General features: G+C 41.8%; 1 protein-coding gene and 1 non-coding gene across 2 annotated transcripts in view; both read left to right on the top strand.

Annotated features, from left to right (window-relative positions):
• The first annotated feature begins 402 nt into the window (after window positions 1–402).
• LOC128897850 (small nucleolar RNA SNORA84) lies at window positions 403–537 on the top strand. Its single transcript, XR_008462613.1, has one exon. It is a non-coding gene; the product is annotated as a small nucleolar RNA SNORA84 (small nucleolar RNA).
• A 1,855-nt stretch (window positions 538–2,392) lies between these two features.
• IARS1 (isoleucyl-tRNA synthetase 1) overlaps window positions 2,393–17,683 on the top strand; it is a 109,878-nt gene continuing 94,587 nt past the window's right edge. Inside the window, exons 1-5 of the mRNA XM_054166720.1 lie at window positions 2,393–2,527; window positions 3,060–3,216; window positions 3,707–3,826; window positions 7,843–7,925; window positions 17,055–17,172. Of these exons, the coding sequence (XP_054022695.1) occupies window positions 2,409–2,527; window positions 3,060–3,216; window positions 3,707–3,826; window positions 7,843–7,925; window positions 17,055–17,172 (597 nt within the window). The 5' untranslated portion in view covers window positions 2,393–2,408. The remainder of the gene's footprint in view (window positions 2,528–3,059; window positions 3,217–3,706; window positions 3,827–7,842; window positions 7,926–17,054; window positions 17,173–17,683) is intronic.

Raw genomic sequence — 17,683 nt, 5'->3', positions numbered from 1 at the left:
TAATCTGTTATCAAATAACCTCAAGCCCCCCTTAACTCTGAAGGATTAAGTCACTATTTGCGATGCTGTCATTCTGTTTTCCAAGTGAGTGGTAGCAATTATTTTCTGACTTAGATATGTAGGCTGTAGTAGTGAACTTTTTTTTTTGCTGTAGGTATATGGAATTTGTATCTCTGCCTACAAATTGTTTATGCTGTTCCTGAACACATAAGTCTTTGCTTTTTCGCTCTACGGATGTTGAGCCACAGAGAGATTTCAAATGTGATTTGTCTTTTAAGTCTGTTTAAAATTCTGCTTTGTAACTTGAAAAACCTGACCTGTAATTCTAATCAGTTATTTTATCCCTAGTGCAGACATAATAAACTCCTCGTGTAATGTTGCTGAGAGTGTGTATGGATTTGTGCCCTGTGGTTACTGGACGCTGCTTTGTACATGCAGTGCTTCAGTTGGTAGGAATGGGCCAACAGTGACACTGTGATTAATGCATGGAGTCTGTGATATGTGAGCAGCTTCCATAGCCCGGTCACAGTTACAAACCAAACCTTCGACCTGCAATGAATTGGTTAGATTACAGGGACTTAACAGCTGGGCCAGCTGCTGAAACCTTTGCAGTTACCACTGAATGGTGAAGGCTGAGCTTAATCCAAATGAAATGTGTGGATCCTTAGTCCTCAAGTCGAGTGGCTTGTAGGAAATAAGGTTTTAGGGTGACTTACCTCCCTTGTCTCAGTGATCAAATTACTGAGAAATGGCATGGCTCAGTTAGTGCTTTGTTTAGTGCTTTGAGATATGCTGGTGACAACTGTGCTACAAATCATGTCTAATGTACTGTTCTAAGACTGGTTATTACCTTTCTGAGACTACATCCCGGCCATGTCCGTGTGTTCCTTGTGAGCTCATGATTTCCCTTCCAGCTGCTCTGTCACCTGTGTACCAGGCTGTGGGTCTCTGAATTTGTTTCATGTCTCATTTGATAATTTGGGCTTATTAGTGGGCAGAATGATCTGTTATTGGTGCAAAAACTATGAATGGTAGAATTTGTATAGGTTCCAGCACTGAGCTAGCAATTTTTGTGGTGTTCTGCCTTTTGTTTAAGAGCTGCTCATTTAAAAACACTTTGGAACTTTAGCACTACCAAGCAGCATGTCCACTGGTGTTTGAGGCATTGTCTTCATGTGTGTGTTGCTGCTTATGGTTACTATCTGGCAAACCTAAGTAAGTTAGAGTCAGTTCTTGTGCCATTGGTTGTAATTCTACAGTGCTAAGCAAAACCGGAGGCTGTTGTGCTCAGCTCGTGGTGTAAGTGCTAAAAAGCAGCAGTGCTACAGTTGGAGGTGGGTGAAAGCTGCCTTTGCAGTCATCTATTACAAACTTCTTAACTGGTTTTCTTCTGTTATGGAACTCCTGTCTCAGGTATCCTTATTCTGTGACGCTTTTGCTTGTCACTGTAGCATTTGCTTGAAATGTTAATGTTGTAGCAAGTCTGGAAGACCAGGCAGCTCTGTTGTGTGTTTCTTATTATGTTAAGAACTCTCTTTCCCCTGTTACTCAGAGATCATTTTGCTTGTGGTGATTTTTGTTGACTTACCCAGAATTGGAGAATGGCTTTGTACTTTGGTGGCCAAAACCCATCACCTTAAAAAAAGACCTTCAGGAAATGGCCAGCAAGAGGTAGCCCCTTGTAGTTTAGTTCTGGCATACTTGTAAAACTGAATAAAACAAATAAACAAAAAAAAAGAGTCTAGAAAAAGACTGGTAGTTTTGCTACTGCTCTGGAAGTTAGAGCTTTTCAGGACTCACAGCTGAGGTCTTTGAGCTTTTTCCTCATCTATTTGTTCAAATTTTTCTCAGCTTGCAATGTTTCAGCTGTGCTATCAGGAGCCTCACTGTGTTTAGGAGGACTGAGAAGAATGGCCTAGCTAGATGGAAAAATGTGGGTTTAAACCTTTGAATGATAGGAATACCTTTACAGGAGAAAGCTGCCTCTTCACTAGTTTTAGTTCCTGCACTTTAAGTATGTCTCACTAGTTCACAGACTGATGCTGAAAGAGCAGTTTGAACTTGGAAACTTTTCCTTATGAAAGAAAACCAAACCCAAACTTGTAACCAAAAACTAATTTGTCCAATGACTTTTTTTTTTATATAGGAAACAAATAAAAGTGTGATAAAATTAGGGGCTGTAGTTGAATCCTTTTCCTGTAACAAAGTTTTGATGCTAGTCTGTCAAAATGATTAGGTGTTTGTTGGAGAATATAGTGCTTGCTTCTGTATCTACCCTGAATCAAGCTCTATGAAAAACTGAGATGTGGTGACTTGTAAAACAACAAATTATATTTGTGAAGTAATCTTTTCCTCACTTCTGTTCAATGTGTACTTTCTTTCTCAGCAGTCACCAAGCAGAGAAAATAATGGTTCAACACGTTCCAGAAAACATAAGTTTTCCAAATGAAGAAGAGAAGATACTGGAGCTCTGGAAAAATCTGAATTGTTTCCAGGAGTGCCTAAAACAATCAAAGAATAAACCTAGGTAAGGTTCTGTTCAAAGCTGTAGCAACTGTGTGACAATGCTAGGCTGGCTTAGCTGTAACTATTCTTTTTCTCTGCCTGGGTTCTGTTAACAGCAGCTGCTCCCTTTGCAGACAGCAGTTTTGTCTGCTGTTGTCATGTCAGTTACTGCTTATATTTCACTTATTGAAGAATCAATAATGTCCAAACAGTAGTAATAGACCTGTAGTTTCCTGCTTGGTGGCTTTATGAAAGAGACTTGCAGGTAAGCAAGGACGACTCTGCCTGTGTCTGCCAGCTGTGGAACAGCGTGCTGCCATTTTCAGTAGTATTGCTGGTGGAACTGGCAATGGGTAGGGACTGAATGAGCTGAAATATTCTCTTCAGTTCCACTACTGCCAACATGGTGCTGGGGCTCACTGATCGTGAGAGAGGGAGAAATTGCTGTTGTCATAGTAAGACTTAAGAAGCATAAGCATACAGATGTATGCAGCCTGTTTGAAAAGTTTATGCTCAGCTTTTGATTTAGTGAAGAATGTTGTCTTGTGTTGTAGGTTTAACTTCTATGATGGCCCTCCATTTGCTACTGGCCTTCCGCACTATGGCCATATTCTTGCAGGAACCATTAAAGACATAGTGACCAGATTTGCTCATCAGAGTGGTTTTCATGTTGACAGAAGATTTGGCTGGGATTGTCATGGTTTACCTGTGGTATGTGTCATAAATCTGCCTGCAGATACTTCTGTTAGCTCCTCTTTCTGTGTTATAACCTGCTTCTCAGTCATGTTTCTATTGCTGTTATACTTGGATTTCTTGCTAAAAAGGAAAAGGCAAGTTATGTCCAGTGTGGTGCTCTCTTTTTTTCTGTGTGGTGGTTTCAGGTGCTTCCTCCTGTCTCTTGCCTTTCTCCAGGCATTCCATTCATTGCTATAACCATGTATTTATTTGGTATGTATTTCAGAAACCCTTTTTCCCCACCCCCCCTTTCCTGAAGATAGTAAAGAAGCAATCATACCAGGCAGGGCTGTGCTTTGGAATATCTGTTGAGTTCAGGTGCAGTACTCATGAAATCTCAAAAGGATAAAGGAAGCCCTTCTAACCTCATTAGAGTGCATAGAACATAAAGAAATTACTGAGAGAAATCCTGACAGCTTTTGATGACAGTGTGGGGTTTTTGTCTGGTTGTTCTCAATGCTCCCAGGAATATGAGATTGACAAGACCTTGGGCATTAAAGGGCCAGAGGATGTGGCAAAGATGGGGATTAAAGAATACAACAACCAGTGCAGAGGAATTGTAATGAGATACTCAAATGAATGGGAGGTAAGTAAAGACTCAGCGCATATTCTGTTGTGTGTTTGTAACTGTATGTGTGAAGAAGTTTTTCTTCTGTCAACTTGATTACTTGCTTAAATTTCATGTTTGCAGCTCCCTTGCTTCTCATCAGTGATCCTGGAAGGGGAATAAAAAGAGCAGCTTTGTGGCTCAGAACAGGGAGACTGCTCTGATATTGAGAGAAGGTTACTTTAAGGTAACCTGAAGCTCAAAGCATCTTAACTAGATACATGGAACATCTAGCTGATACATGGAACAAGTTCTCTTTCCTCATGTCTTCTCTTGCATAGAAAATTGAAAGTAAGATCTGACTTTGGTTTTCAAATGGAGCAAATGAAGGAAATGCACATTAACCTCCCTGCTTTTCTGTTCCCTACTTTTTAGTCTGTTGATTGCCAGAGTGCATTGTACACGTGTGTTTCCAGTGCTTGTTTTTGTGGAACAGCAGAAATTCTAGCATCTGATTTTGTATCAGGATAGGGGTGGGTAAACCCTTAGCCTTCTAAGAGAGTGTTGGTCTGAACTTTGCATCCCGTGAGTGTAGTGAGAGGGAGAACATTGGTCCATGCAGACCTTTGAGGTTGGGAAGCTGTTCCTAGTGGATGGGTTAGATATTTTCCTGAGATACACAGGGATTTTCACCCCCCACCTCCCCCAACAACAACAACAACATTAATCATGTGCATAGAATGTGATGCTCGTTAATTTTGTCCTCAGCAGTATAGGCAGAATGAAGTCCATTTAACCCAGTACATTGTCAGTCTGTCAGTCTTACACGTTTATGAGGTGATGATACTTACCTCTGGCTTTCTGCAGCTGAGGAGAGTCCCCAGGTGCTTTCCTAGCTCTGCCACTGTCTTACAGTGACAGCATGCAAAAGAAAGAATGGCAGAACATCCATTTTTTTTTTATGTCTTCATGGCATAAGACCTTCCTAGGCCAAAGAATTTTAATTTTTTCCCTAGTTTGCAATCCCTAACAATTTCTCCCCCCCATGAACTTTTCTAGCTACATTTTAAATCTAGGTGTACTGATAGCCTTTAACCAGCCTGTATCAAGGCATTCCTATACATAGTTTCAAGAACTGTAGTTCTTCTATAATATGGTTTCCAGTAGAACTTTCTTTGCCATAATTGTTTTCTTTTTCTAGGCAAATGGTAGGGATTGAAAGGGACCTTTGGAGATCATCTAGTCCAACCCACTTGCCAGAGAAGGTTCACCTAGAGCAGGTTGCACAGGACAGTGTCTGGGCTGGTTTTGAATTACTCTAGAGATGAAGACTCCACCAGTGCTCTACCACCCTCAAAGTAAAGAAGTTCCTCCTCATGCTTAGATAGAACTTTCTATGTTTAAGTTTGTGCCTATTATCTCTTGTCCTGTTCCTGGGCTCCACATCCTTTGATGCCCACCCTTTAAGCATTTAGGGGCATTTATGAAATCCCCTGTCAATCTTCTCCTGGCTAAAAAGCCCAAAATGCCTCAGCCTTTTCTCATGAGACACATGTTCTAGTCCCCTGATGATCTTTGTAGCCCTTTGCTGCATCTTTTCCAGCAGTTGCCTGTTGTTGAACTTGACGTTACTTTAGATGAGGCCTTACCAGGGCAGAGTAGAGGGGGAGGAGACCTGCCCTCAACCTGCTTGCCACACTCTTCTTGATGCACTCCAGGATGCACATGGTCATCCTGTTGTCCACCAGGACTCGCAGGTGTTTTTCCACAGAGCTGCTTTCCAGCATGTCAGTCCCCAACATGTGCTGATACCTGGGGTAATTCCTGCCCAGGTGCACTACCCTACACTTGCCCTTGTTGAACTTGATAAGGTTTCTCTCTGGCAGGCTCTCCAGCCTGTCCAGGTCACACTAGATGGCAACGCAGCCTGATGGGGTGTCGGCCACCCCTCACAGTCCTGATTCTTTAGGTTTTCCTCATGGAGGAGCTCTTCTACTTGATTACAATCCTCTGTATGTTCTCAAGTCCTGCTATAATCCTTTTGATTGACATTATTTCTTATCTGAGTTATCACTTGCCTCTTGGCCTTGGGAGCATTTTGCAGTTATGGCCAGTATCCAAAGGAATACAGCTGCCTTTGTTGGATAGCTGTGGCCTAAATCCAAGTGAATGGCTGGATGAAAAGCACAGTTTGCTTTTTCAAATACACAATCACTCATCTATACTCTGAAATTTTGTATTTCAAAAACATCATCAATGATTCTTTGTTGGTTTAAGAAATAAATATAGAAAAGTTTGTTCTGGTTTGTTTTATGTTCCATAGCTGTTCCTTTTTACTTGCTGTGTCTCCAGCCACTGGTATTTGTGTGGTGTTGATGCTTAGTCCTTAGGATAGTAAATGAATTTTGGATTTAATGTGCATTAAATTATGCAGGTGTCTGTGTGTGCTTCCACATGCACATATTCCAGATTATTAATAAAAATGAAATTAAGTGTCTTGTTTGTGATTTGGCTGGTAAAAAATTGAAGTATTTTGGGGTAGCATTAGGAGAGGAATTCCCAGCATTCCTACTGGAGATAGGGTTTGTTTTCTGTCTAGACTTTCTAGCAAATGATTGAACCTTATAAAAAGTATGAAAGGTTCCTTGGTTGTGTGAGGTCTTTCAGTACTGAGAGCAAACATAATACTCCAACATAGTGGATCCGTGTCCAGAGAAGGGCAACAAAGTTGGTGAGGGGTTTGGAGCACAAGCCCTATGAGGAGAGGCTGAGGGAGCTGGGGCTGCTTAGCCTGGAGAAGAGGAGGCTCAGGGGAGCCTTATTGCTGTCTACAACTACCCGAAGGGAGGTTGTAGACAGGCGGGGGCTGACCTCTTCTCCCAGGCAACCATCACCAGAACAAGAGGACACAGTCTCAAGCTGCACCAGGGGAGGTTTAGGCTGGATGTTAGGAAGAAATTCTTCATAGAGAGAGTGATTGCCTGTTGGAATGGGCTGCCCAGGAAGGTGGTGGAATCGCCATCACTGGAGGTGTTTAGGAGGAGACTTGATGGGGTGCTTGGTGCCATTGTTTAGTTGATTAGGTGGTGTTGGATGATGGGTTGGATGCAATGGTCCTGAAGGTCTCTTCCAACCTGGTTTATTCTATTCAGTTCTAGGCTTTGGATCTTAATAGGGGAATGTCAGAGTGGCTTGAAGGTCAGGATCAAAACATCTATTTCAGGAGCTCAGGTGTTACGTGGAAATACAGAGGTGACAGAATTAATTTGCTTTGTTTCCACTTTCCTAGTTTGACATCCAGGATGGTCTGTGTCAATAAGTATTAGGACAGGTGTCTCTGGGCTTGGTTGTTTGGAGAGCTATCTTGATAGCTGTCAGATGGGCAAGGGACTACCACCTGGCCAAGTGAATCCCATAGCTGGCTTATTACTCATTAGTGGTCATATTCAGTGCCAATGGACATGATCATAATCTGTCCTGAGCTAGGGACTAACACCTGTCCCAGCCTTGTCATAGCTTTGGGAAGGCAAAGAAGGCAGTTGGCCTTGAAATAGTTTTGGTAACTTAAGGCTTATCAATTTCTTCCAGCATTTCTTTGTCTTTGAATTACATCGTGCTTTCATATAAGTGAAAGATGATAGACTGTGTTCTGCATCCTGATTGTGCAATGAGAAATTTTAAAAATAGAAGCAAGAGCCCTGTAATCAAAAGCAAATTTTAGGCATTTGAACCTTGGCTGAACCGTGAGTGACCCAGCATTGCTATTGGATGAATGAGCCAAAAGATCCACCATTTCTCTTTAGCAGTGCTGAATGCATTTACATATTGTATGACCTTAGCTCTAAACAGTGATGCTCATGGTTCATTCTTGGCTTATTTTTGCCTCTTCAAATAGACTGTTTGAAACCATTTTCAGGCCTAAATGTTTGGTAAGTGTGTTGCATTGATACAGGACAAACACTAAAATCAAGCTGTTTTACAGAATAAATACTAGGAATGTGTCATGCTTTTCAATGTTAAGATGCCTTTCTAGCTGTGTGTTTGTTTCTCAACAGTTCAATGTCACAAGATTGGGACGCTGGATTGATTTTAAAAATGACTATAAAACTCTCTATCCTGAGTTTATGGAGTCTGTTTGGTAAGTTAACTTACATACATTGCATGTATGTGTTTTCTGAATTTGAAATGTTCAGAAGGCTTCAATTATTGCGAACACATGTGGTTCTAGAGAAGTATGGACCTGTTTTGAAACAAGCCAAATTCTGATAAACAGCGGGCAAAGTAGTTAAGGTGATGTGAAACCTCTTGATGTCAACTGACCTACTTTATCCTTTTCAGGGTAGTAGAGTTTTTCAAAAGAAAATATGACAGTAGTACTTGTAGTGAGCCCCAAAGTCTCACTGCTCCATGTCACTTTAAAAGCAGTTCTGATACCTTCCTTGCTTGGTTAGGAAATTCTATTATATCTCTGCATTCTTGATGTTCTTCACACCCTCAGCTGCAAATGTGCAAACTATCCAAGCTCAGTTTAGCTCTGTACCTCTTCTTCAAGCCTGAATTTATAGGCTGGGAATCTGCTGTGATTTTTTTCTTGGCAGCATAGTTTGACAACTGTCTTGGACTCCTAGTGCACAGCTAAGTGAAGTTTGGGTGTTTTGGCAATGTATTCAGGCTGATTGTTGGCATTCCAAAAGACATGACAACCTTACAGCTTAAGGGTGATCAAGCTGACCCACAGAGTGAAGAAATGGCCATCTTGAGTCCTTCAGGAGATAGAATTACAAGGTGAATTTCAGAGAGAGGTTTAGCAGAGTATGTGCTGAAAAAAGCCATCAGAAAGCAAGTGTTAGTGATATTCTTTTATATTAGTTTTACTAATAGCCTGTAAATGTATAGTTAGCTACTTAGAGTTATGATGAAGGATTGACAGCACCTCTAGATGTCTCTGGAGCCTTTGTAGAGGGTTTAAGTGCCAGTGAATTTTCCATAAGCATTGAAAAGTCTGTGGGAAGGGAGCAGATGTTTAACTTAGCTGAAGAAACCCTGCAAAATGATAAAGCTAAGACTGGTAAGACACTTTCCTTTTATGAGTTACAAAAATACACTTAGTGGCACTTTAAGTCCTGCATAATTGGCATCTTCTAAGGACTATATAGAAAACTAACGTGACTTTGAGCTAGCTGCAGGGTCTCTCTGCAGCTCAATCTTTCTTTTTTTCTTATTTTTTTTTCTCTTCATCCCCCTTTGAAACAAAATTTGTAGTCTTTCACCCACCTCACAGAGGTTACCTCCCCTAATGCTTGCTTTGGGTACAAACTCTAAAATACAAACCTGGTCTGACGTCTATGTGGTATAAGACTTCAGGAAGTGCATAAGCAGACAACCTCTTAATTTTGTTTCCTGATACTGTAAGTTTTCTGTGTAATCATGTGATGAATTACTATTTTTTTTAGTCTGTTTATAAAAGGTCTTCCAAGTGTTAGAGGAGCATGTTACACTGCTGTTGCCAGTTTGCTTTCCAGTAGCGCAGGAGGTGGAACTGCTGGTGTTTGCATAATGTATAGAGGAGGGCAAAGGGAAAGAATAGAATAGAATAGACCAGGTTGGAAGAGACCTTCAAGATCATCGTGTCCAACCTATCATCCAACACCACCTAATCAACTAAACCATGCAACCAAGCACCCTATCAAGTCTCCTCCTAAATACCTCTAGTGATAGTGACTCCACCACCTCCCTGGGCAGCCTACTCCAATGGGCAATCACTCTGTGTGAAGAATTCCTTCCTAACATGCAGTCTAAACCTCCCTTGGAGCAGCGTGAGACTGTGTCCTCTTGTTCTGGTGCTGCTTGCCTGGGAGAAGAGACCAAGCCCCACCTGTCTACAACCTACCTTCAGGTAGTTGTAGAGAGCAATAAGGTCTCCCCTGAGCCGCCTCTTCTCCAGGCTAAGCAACCCCAGCTCCCTCAGCCTCTCTTCATAGGGCTTGTGCTCCAACCCCCTCTCCAGCTTTGTTGCCCTTCTCTGGACACATTCCAGCAAGTCAACATCTTTCCTAGACTTAGGGGCCCAGAACTGCACACAGTACTCAAGGTGTGGCCTACCCAGTGCAGTGTACAGGGGCAGAATGACGTCTCTGCTCCTGTTGGCCACACTGTTCCTGATACAGGCCAGGATGCCATTGGCCCTCTTGGCCACTTGGGCACACTGCAGGCTCATGTTCAGCCTATCATCAACCAGCACCCCCAGGTCCCTCTCTGCCTGTGCAGAAAGCTATGTGGCATTCCTGTTTCAGGGCTAAGGGAGATAATGCTGAGAGAAATTGCAGCTTAATTTCTGCATTGACTGTAACCTGATGACCATGTTGGCCTATTGGCCTGTCTGTCTCCAGTGCTTTCATATGTTTTTTCTTTTTCTGTTCTTCTGCCTGTGGGAGTAGAATGCTCTCTGGCCCAGGAAAAACACATTGACCATAATAATGGTAGTGAGCATAGCAACTGTAGATTTTGCAGTTAAAACATGTGAAGAATTTTGTCTTCAGTCTTTCAGTTAGCTAAAAGTACCTCTTAAGCTTAATTATTTGTCTCTCTTCCTGAAGCATGCAGTTCTGAAATGGTCTCATAATTTTTAGCTTTCTATGAGATGTGATGTTTTCACCTATGATAGTTGGGTTGAGTTCAGGGAGCTAATAATGTGATAAATGTTGTTTCTGGTTGTGGCTGGTTTTTATCAAAATAAGTTAGACTTGAAATAGTGCAGAATTTGGACATCAAATATAAGTTCTGTTAATGTGATCTTCTTTTGTAGAGTACAGTAGTACAAGCTCGGGATGCTAGAGAGCATTTGGGGGTCTTGCTGCCTCTTCCCCTGGCAGCAGCTCAGAATTACAGGGCCTGATGCTGCTCTGAAAAGTGGCTTTCCAGCAGGGAGGGAGACTACAATTAAGGACACACTGTAAATGCCCTGGATGAAACAACAGCATCTGAAAAACAGCAAAGCAAAGCAAAAAAAGGCAGAAGAGGGGAGATTTAGACTGGATATTAGGAAGAAATTCTTTACAGTGAGGATGGTGAAGCACTGGAACAGGTTGCCCAGGGAGATTGTGGATGTTCCTTCCCTGAAAGTGTTCAGAGCCAAGACCTGAGCAACCTGATCCAGTGGAAGGTGTCTCTGTCCGTGGCAGGTGGGTAGAAAATAGATTATCTGGAAGGTCCCTTCCAACCCAACCTATTCAGTGATTCTCTATATTTGCTAATGGATTTGTTGGAAATAGCTGCTTTGTAAGCATTTTGCTGCTATACCATGTGGTAGCTGACAGTAGAATAAATTTTCAGCCTGCTAGATTTTGATTTAGAACAAAACTTCATCCAATGATAAAACTGTGGCAACGTGGCTTGAGATTTTCAGGGGAACACTGAAGGCAGGTGTCATTAAGAGGTGATACTGCAATGGTTTCTCTTGTGAAGATGTAGTCAACTCTATTTCTTAAAGTCACAGATGACATTGAAAGGGACCCTCAAAGGTCATCTTGTCCAACCCCCATGCAGTCAGCAAGGACACCTCCAATTAGACCAGGCTGGCCAGGGCCATGAGTCTGATCTTGAACGTCTCCAGGGACAGGGCCTCAACCTCATCCCTGGGCAACCTGTTCCAGTATTTTACCGCTCTCATAGTAAAGAACTTCCTCCTGATGTCTGACCTAAATCTCCTCTGGTTTCAAACCTTTGCCCCTTGTCCTGTTGCTATAAGCCCTTTTAAACAGTCCTTCCCTAGCCTTCCTGTCGGTCCATCAGATATTGAAATGTAGCCATGAATTAATACATAAATAGAACTCAAGTTGTAATTACTTATTGTGTATCCATGCTGTGTGTCTTCTCAGGCTAACTGTGAGTTTGCACCTCAAGAGCAGTTTTTCTGATCACTGCAGAAACAGCCTGTCAAGTGCTGAGTCGAGGAGGGGAATAGCTCTGTGGTCAGAGCTGTGGCATGTTTCTGGGTCTGATGACTGGGGTTTTAATTTCCTCCTTTGCATAGCTTCAGGGTTAGTTAAACAGCTTTTTATCACCATCTAGTGACTCGATTTAGCAATTGCACTCAATGTAATGCAAAAGCTCAATTTTGAATGTCTTGTTTCTATGGTATGAAACCACAGGTGGCAGAAACAATTCTTAGCTACTTGTGTACCCTAAGAAGGTAGTCTTGAGTCCTTTTATGATAGCACTAGGTAGTGACTAGGGGAGGAAAAGAAAATATTCCTAGTTATGGTAAAAAACTGGTACTCTACATGTTTGTGGTCATGGCTGTACGCTGAACGCTGCTCTGTGACCTGTGGAAAATGCAGTATGGAGCTCTCTTTGGTAATGGAGCTTTTTGCCCAGTTCTGCCTTCTTTCCACTGGACCTATCATAGTTGTTCCAGCTTCATTTTTCCTTTCAGGATTGTTCCTAAGAGGGGACCTCACTTTCCTTCCTTACTAGGTGTGGCCTGTGGCCCTGCAGCCCTGCCCTCTGTGTTCTGTAGTAGCATCAGGCTTGGGATTCCCACTGCACTCTTAAACTTCAGCTGGAGGTTGTAGGCACCTCCTGAAACTAGAACATTTCTTTTGAATTGTCTGATTCTGTGTAGCTTTGTTTGCTTTTTGGCATGATTTTTGTCCACACGTGTTTTTAAGATGATCTCTGTCACTGATGTCAGTGTCCTGCTTCCTTGAGTTGCTACTTTATCTTGATGTGAGCTGCCACTAGGTCACACCGCAATGTGTTAATTTTTCTGTGCTATCTTGAATATGTTGAAATAAAACATTTCTAGATCCTGCTATTGTAATGTTTTGTCCAACTTACTTTGTTGCCAGCTCAGTGAACAATTCTTTCCTTTTTTTCCTTTGAAAAGGTAAAAAGGGGAGAAGCTATTTATGTGAGGTTGAAAATTTCTGGACGTTAGTACTGAGTACTTCAGTTATCTGCAGATGAAAGAGTTTCCACATCCTTACATACTGAGTCATTGCAAACAGAACTACTTGATCATTTGCTAACCCCAAAACAAAGGCATTAAGAAGCTCTAAGATTAAATCCTGTTCTTCAATGTGAAGTCAATGGGTGTGTTTGAAGAGGGCAACTTGCTTTTGCGTCTGTTGGAGGATACTGTAGGATATTGGATTTTGTAGGGGCTGCCAAGGGTATTTTGAGTGTTGTGCTGAGTGATTCAGTATCTTTTGGAAGCAAAAACTCCCTTTGTGGGAGTTTTAGTATATCCAGGTGGTGTTTGCATGGTATGTGTGTGACATGGAACAATGAATCTTGTAATGGAGTCACAATTTCTTGGAAGTTACACCTATGGTGAGAATAGCTCACAGTCTTGTTTACTGACTGGGCTCAAGCCAGTTGTATCATCCCCTTGTAACACTTAACGAACAACAGACTGCTTTGAGTTTGTGCCGTGGTTTTTAGAAGCTGAAGATACCTTGCATCTTCAGTGACCAGATTCTCTGTTAACAAGAGGCTGAAATAAACATCCTGAGTTTATCTTTTCCCTAAGCTCATTTTTCTTCAGTAAAGGAGTTTGTAAGTCCTGCTCTCACAGCAGAGAGGATGCAGCTGAATTTATTTGTTTGAGGACAGATGTGGCAGACCTGGAGGAACAGGGTTTGATTTCTAACTTCTGTGAGTGAACATTTTCTGTTTGTCAGTAGAAGGGAACTCTGTGGTTTTGTTAGCTTATCTTCCAGAAAGGATTGCAATTCCAATTTTGGCCTACAAACCAAGGGCCTCTTCCTTGCAAGTTGTCAACATTTGGCAGATGTAAGCACATTTGATAGGTTATTGTTTAAAATACTTTGTGTTGCATTTTTAAGCTAAATATGATATGCCCCTGTCAGTGACTTAGCATTAGAATCAGATTCATCTTTAGCAGTTGCTTTATTTTAGGTGAGCAGTGCTGCTAGCAAGAAGCTCTTTGGGACTCTTCTGTGCACTTGTGAATAGAATAGAATAAACCAGTCACATAAAATGTGTTCTCTCTGTTAGGGAAATCAAGTAGGCAATTTTCAGGATGACAGAGCAGCTTTTTGTAGTGATATTGAGGGTCACGGCATCAAGCTGCAGTCTTGACTCAGTTATAGCTTTAGTTTTTATGTTTGAATGGTTGTTTCAGAGTAGAGATTATGGTAAGCTACAAGCTGTAATGAGAGCTCTGAAGAATCATGTGGCTTGAAATGATGTAGTCCTCCCTTTTCACTCTGCCATAGTGAGAACACAGCTGGAGTACTGGATCCGTTTCTGGGCTCCTCATTTCAAAAGAGACAGGAAACTACTGGAGAGAGCCCAATGGGGGCCACAAAAATGCTGAGGGGTCTGGAGCATCTCCGTGTGGAGGAAAAGCTTGAGAGACCTGGGGCTGTTGAGCCTGGAGAAGAGCAGCCTGAGAGGCATCTTCTCAATGGACAGCAACAGATAAAGGATGGGGGTAAGAGGATGGGACCAGGCTTTTCAGTGGTATCTAGAGACAGGGCAAGGGGCAATGGGCACAAACTGGAATCCAGGAGGTTCTTTCTGAACATAAGGGAGGACTTGGCCGTGAGGGTGCTGGAGCCCTGGAGCAGGCTGCCTGGAGAGGTTGTGGAGTCACCTTCTCTGCAGAGATTCCAAACCCACCTGGACATTATGACCCTGGGCACGCTGCTGTGGGTGACCCTGCAGTAGCAGGGAGGTTGGACTGGATGATCTCTAGAGGTCACTTCCAACCCCTCCTGTTCTGTGTGCAAAAGTCCGTTTTGTTCTGCAGTGGATGCCTGGGAGCACTCGTTTGTAATAGGGCAGACGTGCCACAAGAGGGAGTTGCTGGCTTGGCTTTGTAGCCTGGCAGCTCCATCTAGCGTTCGCCTTTCTTGAGCAGTTCCTGAGTTTGCTGTTCTCTCTGCAGCTGAATTAAATATTCAGTGTTTCTCGTAGTCGTCGTCCGTGGTGGCAGTAGGCAGTGTTCTTTAGAAACTAGAAATAAAATGGAGCTTTTTTTTCTTCTTCTATAGATATTTCAGTTAACTGTTTTTGAAAGGCAAGTAGAACACCTTCAATATAAATGCTGTCACTTGTCACAGCTTGCATTAATTATACTCCTCTGAGGTGGTAAGCATCCATTTAGATTTTTTTTTTTTTTTAACTTGCATGAAAAATTCTGCAATTATCCAGCTCAAATGTATGTGCTGAAAGCTGATGAAACTACATTCACAAATCATTGTTTAGAAAAGACTGGTTTATATTTAGGCAAGCTTAAGGTGATACAGTCTCTGCTGTAAACCAGATGCACTCCTATGTTTCAAATTTTAGTTAGGGCTCAGGCAGCCATGACTTGCCTGTGGGTGATGTCTATTACATTGTAGAAGGTTAATTTTCAGTTGTGTGTAAGATAGAGCACTTTGGGGGTGAAAGACTTCTGGGTTTGGCTCTTGCGTGGCAGAGCTTGGGGAAGAAGTGTTTAGAAGGGATTGTAGCGATAGGACAAGGGTTAATAGTTTGAAACTGGAGCAGGGTAGATTTAGGTTGGACATCAGGAGGTAGCTCTTTACTGTGAGAGTGGTGAAATACTGGAACAGGTTGTCCAGACATAAAGTTGAGGCCCTGTACTTGGAGATGTTCAAGATCAGATTCAGCATAGCCCTGGCCAGCGTGATCTAGTTGGAGGTGTCCTTGCTAACTTCAGGGAGGTTGAACAAGATGACCTTTGAAAGTCCCGTTCAACCCAGTACAATCTCAGTTTGTGAACTTGGTGCTGCTGAGAGTCTCTTAGGCTTTACCCATTTTAGAGTTCAGATTATTTAATCTTTTTCCTGTTAGTGACCATTCATAGGAAATTTTTGAGTTTTGCTGGAGGCCCATGGATGAATCAGTGGACTGCACATCCTCTCCACATGACAGTCTGTATCTTCTCCAACTGTCTATTCTGCAGGCTAATAATTATTCTGATTAAAATCCCATATGACAGCAGGACAGTGAATATCTTTTGCTATTCTTGATTTAGGCTGGAGTCTGAAATCAGTGCAGTAATCTACTTGCATTTAATGTTGAAAATTATAATTGCAAACATAGAAGGTGAGACATTCACTTAAATACAGGTCTGAGTTCACAAGCCTGCAGAAAAAGTATTGCTTGCCAGGATGGGGTTGACAATGAGCTATTTGTCTGGAAAGGGACCCAGAGAAGTCATCAGGATGGCTTGAAAACACAGTTTGAGTAAAGGACTTTTGCAAGTAAGGAGTAACATTTTGGATGTGGAATGTGAAATCAATCTGTCATGATTATTTAAGGATTGCCCTCTCTTGCATTTACTTTTAAGGTATCCAACCTTAAAATCAGTGGTCCCACTAAATGTGCAGGTCAGTGAGTTCTGATAAGATGATAAATATTGGTGAACCTTTAGTAAACCCTGCAGTATTCAGATACAGAGAAATGTAGAGTTTTGTCCATCACATGCACACTTGATGAGTTGCAATGTGAAGTGTATTTCTCCTCCAGTTTCTCATCTTGACCACTGACTCAGTTTGTTGTACTGTAATGTGCTGTTTTGATTATTTCAAGAAGACTTAAGAATCCAAGTATGTGGCAGACTCTGCTGAAGATTTCATAAACAGATGTACAGCTTATTGTGAGACTGATCTTGGACAGGAACTGAGTCCAGAGTGAGATCAGCTAATAAAGGAGACCATTGATGTAAATTGTAGGGCCATAAAACTAAGCTTTCATGGTCAATCATGTTGTCTTGTGCAAAATGCTCTTCAGATTCTCAGGATTTGCTTGGGTGGTTTGCAGATATATTTAACCTGTATCTCTCTCTCTTCTGTAGCATTGGCTGCTGTAGTAGGTCGTTAAGATCATGTACTCAAGTGAGCAGTTGTCACTACACATCTCTCTAAATTATGTCTGATTCCAGCCTTGTTTGTTAATAGTTCATATTTCTGGTGATCTTTGGATTCAAAACATTGGAGAATGATTAACAGCAATACAGATTTGTGTTTCATATGCATACTATGTGCTGTGTAGTCAGGGCATGGAAACCCAAGCTGTTAGACTCAGCTCTAGTTGAGAATAACCACAAATACACTTGCTGTCAACTTTTCTCTTTCTTCTGATTTGTGGATGTTGTCTGAAGTTGATGATTGATTGTTTAAAAGATGTGTCATTCACAACAGCACTCCAGCTAAAGCAAAACCCCATTTTACAGTTGAGTCACTAAATCAGAAATGCCATGTACTACTCTGTATTCTTTGTTTGCTCCCAGGTGGGTTTTCAAGCAGCTGTATGACAAAGGGCTGGTGTATAGAGGTGTTAAGGTCATGCCTTTTTCAACTGCATGTAACACTCCACTGTCCAACTTTGAGTCCCATCAGAATTACAAGGTAAGTCAGTATATGTGTGTATTTTATGTTGCCATCAGATTTCTCTGGTGTCTTGAGCTTTGATTTGGAAAGCTTCAGTATTTTCAGCTTGATGGCTCATAAGCATATTATTGCACTCTTAAGTGAAAGTATAATAAATGTAGCTGAAGGGGTTAGATTTTAATATATTTTGCTGGATCAGTAATTAATTTTGATCAGTTGATCTTAGCCTTCTTTCCTTTTATGCTTGCTTACTTTTTACTTGGAGATATGTAAAGTACATTTTATCCTGGTAAACTACTCTCACTTCCTCTTTGAGCTTTCAAGATGAGTATTGCACTATGTTGGATTTTTATGGTTAATACTTAAAGGAGAACTCCTGTCTGTGCAGGTCTGAAAAGAGAAGGTATTTGGGTAGAGTTGAAATCCTCTGTGAGGGGATTAATAAGGATTGTCAAAGACTGAGGTGTAGAGTAGTAGGAGAACATCTCTGCTAAGAATCATCAAGTTAGGTTGGTAAATCCCAGGCCAT

Source organism: Dryobates pubescens, chromosome 1 (genome assembly GCF_014839835.1).
Source record: "Dryobates pubescens isolate bDryPub1 chromosome 1, bDryPub1.pri, whole genome shotgun sequence".
Lineage (NCBI taxonomy): Eukaryota > Metazoa > Chordata > Aves > Piciformes > Picidae > Dryobates > Dryobates pubescens.
The sequence above is the reverse complement of the archived record's forward strand: the minus strand, read 5'-3'. Positions and strand labels throughout refer to the sequence as shown.